Source organism: Salvelinus sp. IW2-2015, linkage group LG23 (assembly GCF_002910315.2).
Source record: "Salvelinus sp. IW2-2015 linkage group LG23, ASM291031v2, whole genome shotgun sequence".
NCBI lineage: Eukaryota > Metazoa > Chordata > Actinopteri > Salmoniformes > Salmonidae > Salvelinus > Salvelinus sp. IW2-2015.
The window spans coordinates 45,966,717-45,976,185 of NC_036863.1; the positions used below are offsets into that span (position 1 = coordinate 45,966,717).

The following is a 9,469-nucleotide window of genomic DNA, read 5'->3' on the forward strand; positions in this document are numbered from 1 at the left end:
GCTGGAGCTCGAMGTGCTTCTTCCTCCTTTGGGTCCAGAGTTAAGAGAATGAGAGAAAGGGGAGCATTACTTTTCTAGTCCTGCCAGGTCACATGGTATCACACCTAGGCGTCTAGAGCCATTATGACGACCCATTTTCTTGGAGGTAGAGAAAGTATTTTGGGGAGAAAACCTAAAATTGGTCAATTCAACATAATGTTCAGTATTGTTCAACATACAGTATGACATTCAAACAACACATTACACTAGAGATGTGACAAATGATGAGTATCAGTGTGTTTTAAAAAATAAATTTATTTCAAATAAATTAAACATTTAAATGATCACATCATACTTTATAGGCTTCAAATAGAAAGGATCTAGCTCGCCCCTTCTTGCTGATTTGTTACCATTGYAAACGACAGGCTGTGGTCTAGCTTGGGTTAGTCAAAAAAAAAAAATTGTTATGGGTCCTTAACGCAAATTTGTTCCTTGTAAGGAGAGGGACCTATGTACCGTATTTATGACGCTACATRASACGGGCAGAGGGGCGTGAGCTTTCAAAGTTTCCATTTTCAATTGTTTATTATAGCMCCATGTGGGCAATTGGCATGGCATGAGACGGTGTGGCCCATGGCCCTTTACCATCCTACAATGTTGCACCAGCGTGGCTTACCGTCTCACAGGAATTTTAMTTTTTGTCACCAAATTGCTTGGACCCCTAAAAAACATATAGCTCCTTCAGAAAGTATTCACATCCCTTGACTTTTTCCAAATTTTGTTGTGTTACAGCCTCAATTTAAAATGTATWATATTGAGATTATCTGCCACTGATCTACACACAATACCCTACAATGTCAATGTGGAATTTAGTTTTCAGCTTTAGATTTTAGATTTTATTTTGTTAAAAAAAWTCTAAAATGTTTTGAGTCAATATGTATTCAACTCCTTTGTTATGGCAAACCTAAATACGTTCAGGAGTAAAAATTTACCCCACAGCCAACCGAATGGCGCAGTAGTCTAAGGCACTGCATCGCAGTGCTAGCTGTGCCACTAGAGATCCTGATTCGAGTCCAGGCTCTGTCGCAGCCGGCCGTGACCGGAGACCCATGGGGCTGCGCACAATTGGCCCAGCATCGTCCGGGTTAGGGGAGGGTTTGGCCGGTAGGGATGTTCTTGTTCCATCACACACTAGCGACTCCTGTGGCGGGCTGGGCACAATGCACGCTGACACTGTCGCCAGGTGTACGGTGTTTCCTCCGACACATTGGTGCGGCAGGCTTCTGGATTAAGCGGGCATTGTGTCAAGAAGCAGTGCGGCTTGGCTGGGTTGTGTTTCGGAGGACGCACGGCMCTCGACCTTCGCCTCTCCCGAGTCCGTATGGGAGTTGCAGCGATGGGACAAGACTGTAACTACCAAWTAGATACCACGAAATTCGGGAGAAAAATGGGTAATAAATTAAATTAACCCCACACATACAGATAATTGTAAGGTCCCTCAGTGCATCGCATGAAGGGTACCTATTGGTAGATGGGTACTTTTTTTTTTTAAAGCAGACACTGAATATCCCWTTAAGCATGGCAAAGTTAATAATTACACTTTGGATGGTGTATCAATACATCCAGTCACAACAAAGATACAGGCGTCCTTCCTAATTCAGTTGCTGGAGAGGAAAGAAACCTCTCAGGGATTTCACCATGAGGCCAATAGTGGTTTTAAAACTGTTACAGGCCCCCCAAGTGATGCATCGCAGTGCTAGAGACATCACTACAGACTATCTGGCTGTATCGCAACCGCCCATGATCGGGAGTCCCATAGGACAGAGCACAATTGTCCCAGCGTCGTCCGGGATAGGGGAGGGTTTGGGCTTTACAAGTCGGCCATCATTGTAAATAAGAATTTGTTCTTAACGGACTTGCCTAGTTAAATAAAGGTTAAATAAATCAAATCAAATAAATWGAGTTTAATGGCTGTGATAGGAGAAAACTGAGGATGGATCAATAACGTTGTAGTTACTCCACAATACTAACCTAAATGACAGTGAAAAGAAGGAAGTGAAAAGAAGGAAGTTTGTACAGAATACAAATATTCCAAAACATGCATCCTGTTTGCAGGCGCTAAAGTAATATTTCCCAAAAAGGTGGCAAAGAAATTCACTTTTTGTCCTAAATACAAAGCATTATGTTTGGGGCAAATGCAACAAAACAGATCACTAAGTAGCACTCTTCATATTTTGAAGCATGGTGGGGGCTGCATCATGTTATGAATATGCTCGTCATCGGCAAGGACTAGGGATTTTATTTTTTCAATAAAAAGAAACGGAATAGAGCTAAGCGCAGGGAAAATCATTGAGGAAAACCTGGTTCATTCTGCTTTCCAACAGACACTGGGAAACAAATTCACCTTTCAGTAGGACAAATAACCTAAAACACAAGGCTAAATATACACTGGAGTTGCTTACCAAGACGACATTGAATGTTCCTGAGTGGCCTAGTTAGAGTTTAGACTTAAAACGGCTTGAAGATCTATGGCAACACTGGAAAATGTCTGTCTAGCAATGATCAACAACCAACTTCACAGAGCTTGAAGAGTTTAAAAAATAATAAAATGGGCAAATATTGTACAATCCAGATGTGCAAAGCTCCTAAGAGACTTAACCCAAAAGACTTACAGCTGTAAATCGCTACCAAAGGTGATTCTAACATGTATTGACTCAGGGGGTTGAATACTTATCGAATTAAGATATATTAGTGTTTTATTTTTTATTAAGCTTTGAACAATTTTGKGTTTTTTCCCCACTTAAATCAATTTTATTCCCAATTTGTAGGGGCGTGAATACTTTCTGAAGGCACTGTATACTGTTATACATTGTCTTCAGACAAGCTGTAACTTCAAGTAGTAATGTTTATGGGTTTCAACCAGCAAAAAAAGTGATGTTACCTCAGTGACAATTTCATATAGAAAACTTCATTATGTGTGTGACTTTACTTGGCAAACTGTACTATGTGATGATGATTATGGGAGTCTGTCTTAAAGAGTAGAGGTGGGGCAGAAGTAACAATATTTCCTTGTCTATTACTACTGAACCACATTCCCTTCCTATAACATCAAATATACTTTAGGGATACACAATACAAATTCTGAGAGGATGGCAAAATAATTGTCTTACAAAACGCATATGCCAATACTGTACAAGATAACTACTTGTATGTACATCTTTACACTACCCTATGTTCTGTGCGTGACAACGCATGTCCTGGAGGACTGTGACATCTTAAAAGCTCAACTTGAAATAAGGAGCAACAATCTTGCATTACAGGGGAGAATGTCATAATAACCATCTGACCATCTTTTTTTATTACCTCAACCATGATAATTCCCTGATATGAATATTAAGAGGACTCAATCTGTATATCATTTACCATTCAACTATTAAAGATATTTATGGCATATCCTCCATCAATAGTTCTGACCCAGAGAATGTGTAACGTTAGTKCTCAGGCGATTGAGGTATTTCAACWTGCCTAGTAGATACAAATTAAAAAAGGGTCTGAGCTGATCATTTAAAACAGTTTGCCTTTTTTTTTATAACAGTTTGCCTTGAAGATTTCCCTTTCTAAAAAAACTAAATACAAAACACAGACATAGGTATGCCTGCATTTGGTTTTTGTACAACTTACAATTATGAACAACATTGTTAAAACATAACGTATAAGCCACTATATGAATGTCAACATTACCACCAACTTAAGACCYATGCGAGGGGTTGATATTTGTTCTTCAACTAAGTTTGTTATTTAAGATTACATTTACAACTAAGCAGGAAAGAAAGATAAAGTCGTGTCTCTACTAGGCCTACATAATGCAAACGACCAACCGACCAAAATATTTTGGGGGGGAGACAGAAGGATAATCATGTGAATCAGAGAGCAAACAATACAAATACCAATCAAATTAACACCAAATTAACACCAGAAGCTTTCAAGTGCTGTAAACAATCCAATAAAGTGCAACCAAGAAAATCATATTTTTAAATAAATTGATTTGGAAGAGGCCACACTCACTCTACCTACTGCCCCTTTAGCGTTGAATTGCAACATCTTCAAGTTTATTCCTACTTTCGTTATCCCCTTTAAATCCACCAGAGCAGCAGAGGCTACTTCTGAAAATAAATGGCTTTGATAATAAGCAAACAGTCCCTGGATCCATCTATCTGTCCCTGACGTGTGTGTTTCTCATCCAGAGGAAAAGGGGTCCTATCAGAGGTAAGAGATGCAGGATAGGTAACCACCAACCTGGGGTGTACGTGTACTGCCTGCAAAAACTGGATAAAAGTGGCAAATMTGGGTTCCTCATCTGATGGTGAACACAGAGGAAGAAATGGTGGGACAGGTTGACCAATGCTAAGCATCCTCCAACCATTTCAAGCAGTCCTACGATCCTACCCAACCCAATACCATTGACCCAGAAAAGCCAGGGCGATTTCTGGGTCCACGGCAACAGTAGCCTACTTCTAGGTCTCAGGAAGGCGGTAGCAATGCCATTTAGCCATCCGCTACACCATTCAGTTGTCTATCAGTTGTCTGCTGTGCTCGGCCCTCCATTMGTGGCACTGGCTTTGTCCTTCGACTTCGACTTGAAGGAGAAGCGCTTGATGAGTCGTCGGGAGAAGCTGCCGGACTTCTTACGCACAATGGTGCCAGAGGCAGAAGAGGCAGAGACACTGGCCAGGTTGGAGAGGTCCTCGTGGGATTGGCTGAAGGTTGGGTCCTTCTTTCGGTGTCTTGTACGGAATAGTAGCTTGGTTCCGCTGCGGAGGAAGCCCACTAGAAGAGCGTAATAGAGACAGGAGTTACATCATGGTGTATAATGGTGATTTGGAGAATACAATATTGATATTGCAGTTGACATAAATACCGTAAATTTATATCAAAACATTTACATATTCATTTACATCCATATCCAATTATCCTCATAAGATGATGCATAAACACAACACTATTTCCTCTTATCGTATTTTCTTGATTCTATAAAATGCTGTACATTTCCAGAGAGAAGTACTCYGGACAGCCAGAGTATCTCTCCATAGAGATGGAGTAGAATTGGTCTGAAGCAGGCCCAGCCAGGGCTCTGGCAGCCTGGTACCTTTATGGTCTTTGAGGCTGCGTGTCTCCAGGGCCCCAGTGGAGCCCGTTTCTGACTCCACGTCATCGACAGACGGCCGCTCAGACACATCCGAGGGCGTGGTCTCYTCTGCTTCCTGATGTTGCCCCACCCCGTAGTAGTTGGAGGCTCCTCCTCCCTGCAGGGCAGCATCCATGGCTGCAGCGTAGCCACAAGACAGGCCACAGTCGTCCTCCGAGATGGGGACCTGAGGTATTAAATTAATTTCAATTCACACACAGGAGACAACAGACACTGAGGCCCAAATTACAGTACTTCTATTTGAGCCTAATGAAACTAATGTCCTACATGATTATAAAACCAAAATGTAACAATATGTATATACAGTATGTACACAATATATGTATTCCTAGCTACTCCAGCACCAGACCCTTCAGCGCAGTGTGTTGTGAGATTGGCAGAGAACAGCTAGCTGCTCTAGATTCTATTTCTATGGTTTGGACACCACTGTTTGTTTCTAACCTTTGACACGCCCGAGATGATGAGCGTGCTCCGTTTAGTGGGAGTCTTCTTGGACATCTTGCTGGCGTTCTCTGTCAGCTGTCTTATAGCCGTGTCAGCCACCGGGTCCAGCCCATTGGACAGGGGACTATCAGCTAGACACAAACAGTCACAAACACACAGTCACAAAACACTAGTCATACACAGTTGTTCCTCAATTAAAAGTTGAGGTTATGCCGTAGCACATTTGCGGTAAACTGTGGCAGATCGTGGTAGACTGCGTCACACCATCGCAAGGGGGAGTTAGAATGCTGATTTGCTTTTGGTTTCTCTCCCTCTCCTCTCTRTTTTAAACAAACAAARTAAATAGTGCAGTCAGATTTAACATGTTAAATTCATAAGCACYAATAAGAATAAATGGAGAATGTTTCTATTGTGACAATAAGATGTGGGCAGTAGACAAAAGAAAAACAGAAATAATTCTAAAATAACAAACGGGCTTTAATTACCACAGTGTGGAAAGAGTAATAGTTCTGGTCTATATAAAGAGTTTCTTAAGGACTAGAGTCATTCTTTCCTGATGTGAAGAAGAAACTGAATGAAAGAGTACAGAGAGGAAAAACTGACAGGCAAGTCGTCTGTATGGGCCTCATTTATGTACACTGTATTTGGCAATTACACTGAACAAAAATATAAAACGCATCATGTAAAGTGTTGGTCACTTGTTTTTAATGAGCTCAAATACAAGTTCCCAGAAATGTTATTAACAAATTTGTTAACACCAGTTAGTGAGCATTTCTACCAAGATAATCCATCCACCTGACAGGTGTGGCATATCAAGAAGCTGATTAAACAGCATTACACAGGTGCAKCTTGTACTGGGGGCAAATAAAGGTCACTCTACAATGTGCAGTTTTGTCCCACAACACATTGCCACAGAGGTCTCAAGTTTTGAGGGAGCGTGCAGTTGACATGCTGACTGCAGGAATGTCCAACACAGCTGTTACCAGAGAATTGAATGTTAATTTCTCTACCATATGCCGCCTCCAACGTTGTTTTAGAGAATTTGGCAGTATGTCCACTCGGTCCCACAACTGTTGACCACGTGTAACTATACCAGCCCAGCCCTCCACATCCAGCTTCTTCACCTGCGGGATCGTCTGAGACATGCCACCTGGACAGCTGATGAATCTGTGGGTTTGCACAACCGAAGAATTTCTGCAAAACTGTCAGAAATCGTCTCAGGGAAGCTCATCTGCATGCTCATCGTCCTCACCATGGTCTAGACCTGACTGCAGTTTGCCGTCGTAATCGACTTCAGCGAGAAAATGCTCACCTTCGATGGCCACTGGCACGCTGGAGAAGTGTGCTCTTCACGGATGAATACCGGTTTCAACTGTACCGGACAAGCAGTTTGCTGATGGCAGAGTGCCGCATGGTGGCGGTGGGGTTATGGTATGGGCAGGCATAAGCTATGGACATTGAACACAATTGCATTTTATCTATGGCAATTTGAATGCACAGAGATACCGTGACGAGATCCTAAGACCCATTGCCGTGCCATTCATCTGCCACCATCTTRTAATGTTTAAGCATGATAWTGTCTCAAGGATTTGTACACAATTCCTGGAAGCTGAAAATGTCCCAATTCTTCCATGGCCTGAATACTGTGACAACCCTCCCACTCTGTCTGCCGAATTCGTTCTCTTTGCTCTTGCTTTCCTTAACAGGATGTCGGTTGGCGGAGCTGGGAGGGTCGTGAGCGATATGGGACACACCTGGGCCCGGGTGTGTCCTGGGATAAATACACCTCTTCCCCGTTCATTGAGGAGACTCTCCATGCAAACACACTGTTAGATTTTGGCTGTGGCATTTTTGTGGCCGTTTTGTTTGCTTGCTTTGGCACCTTTCAACACCCCTCATTATCACATTTATGCACGCAACCACTCACGTACACCACTGATTACTGACTACACACACACCGTTGTTAATTGTATTTACGTTACTTCCGTTAATAAATATATTTTTTTTATTCCTAATCTCCACGTTGTCTCCTCTTGTTACCGACTTCAAGCCGGTTCGTGACAATACTCACCAGACATGTCACCCATTGAGCATGTTTGGGATGCTCTGGATCAACGTGTACGACAGCGTGTTCCAGTTCCCGTTAATATCTAGCAACTTCGCACAGCCATTGAAGAGGAGTGGGACAACATTCCACAGGCCACAATCAACATCCTGATCAACTCTATGCAAAGGAGATGTGTGGCGCTGCATGAGGCAAATGTTAGTTATACCAGATATTGACTGGTTTTCTGATCCATGCCCCTACTTAAAAAAAAAAGAAGGTATCTTTGACCAACAGCTTCATATCTGTATTCCCAGTCATGTGAAATTCATAGATTAGGGCCTAATTGATTTATTTCAATAGACTGATTTGCTTATATGAACTGTAACTCAAATCTTTGAAATTGTTTATTTTTCAGCGTAATTTATTTGTTTAGGCTTGGCCTATTTAGTAGGCWATTTTGCAGCATAAAGCTAACTTTGTCGTTGGTTCCCTTTATTCCTGACCATCTTGAAGATGCKGAGTGTAGCACAAGTAAGGTAGAACTGCACACTCTGCACCATGTATTGCTTCAGGTTCAAGCCATCTTGCTTGTTTCCACCCCAGTCGCATAATGAAAAGGTTGACACGAATTGCAAGTAGCCTAACKCTCAGCCAGGCGAACCCAAACAGTATTATTGTTTTTCACACTTTACATTAGTGTGAAAAATCCTTTGGCACATGACATTCAGGGCTGCCCGCTTCCCCGGCAACATCGGCAGAGCTTACRGGGCCAGTTAATCAAGCTTTCATATGGCCCGCTTGGGCCAGTACATTTTCAAACTCCAAAACCGAAAGAAAAAATACACTACCGTTAAAAAGTTTGGGGTCACTTAGAAATGTCCTTGTTTTTGAAAGAAAATCWAATTTTTTGTTCATTAAATCGTCAAATTGATCAGAAATACAGTGTAGACATTGTTAATGTTGTAAATTACTATTGTAGCTGAAAACGGCAGATTTTTTATAGAATATCTACAGAGGCCCATTATCAGCAACCATCACTCCAGTGTTCCAATGGCAGATTGTGTTAGCTAATCCAAGTTTATCATTTTAAAAGGCTAACTAATCACTAGAAAACCCTTTTGCAATTATGTTAGCACAGCTGAAAACTGTTGTGCTGATTAAAGAAGCAAAATAAATGGCCTTTAGACTAGTTGAGTATCTGGAGCATCAGCATTTGTGGGTTCGATTACAGGCTCAAAATGGCCAGAAACAAATAACTTTCTTCTGAAACGTGTCAGTCTATTCTTGTTCTGAGAAATGAAGGCTATACCATGTGAGAAATTGACAAGAAACTGAAGATGTCGTACAAAGCTGCGTACTACTCCCTTCACAGAACAGCCAAACTGGCCCTAACCAGAATAGAAAGAGGGGTGGGAGGCTCTGGTACAAAAGTGAGTAAGAGGACAAGCACATTAGAGAGTCTAGTTTGAGAAACAGACAAATCCTCAACTGGCAGCTTCATTAAATAGTTCCTGAAAAACACCAGTCTCAACGTCAAAAGTGAAGAGTCGCCTCTTCACTGTTGATGTACTATTTAATGAAGCTGCCAAGTCAACTGTATATCAGTTTCAGTGAAGAGTTTGGTTTGTTAATTTAAAACCAGGGGTCGAATTGAGGGGGTATGTGAGGGTATTGTGGCTTTTGTTAAATAAAATGGATAAACAAATAGGCCTACCCCTTGTTAGCTTAAGATTAAAAAATTATAAAATTGACCTAATTATATTTAGCAATCTATAACAATATTATATTCCGTA

At 41.6% G+C, this 9,469-nt stretch overlaps 1 protein-coding gene across 2 annotated transcripts in view; it reads right to left on the reverse strand.

Annotated features, from left to right (window-relative positions):
• Positions 1 to 276: 276 nt before the first annotated feature.
• c2cd2l (c2cd2 like) overlaps positions 277 to 9,469 on the reverse strand; it is a 54,715-nt gene continuing 45,522 nt past the window's right edge. For both annotated transcript variants that reach the window (XM_023968734.2, XM_023968733.2), the window contains exons 13-15: positions 5,627 to 5,760; positions 5,126 to 5,351; positions 277 to 4,806 (exon numbers count right to left, since the gene is read on the reverse strand). In XM_023968734.2, the coding sequence (XP_023824502.1) occupies positions 4,556 to 4,806; positions 5,126 to 5,351; positions 5,627 to 5,760 (611 nt within the window). In that variant the 3' untranslated portion in view covers positions 277 to 4,555. The remainder of the gene's footprint in view (positions 4,807 to 5,125; positions 5,352 to 5,626; positions 5,761 to 9,469) is intronic.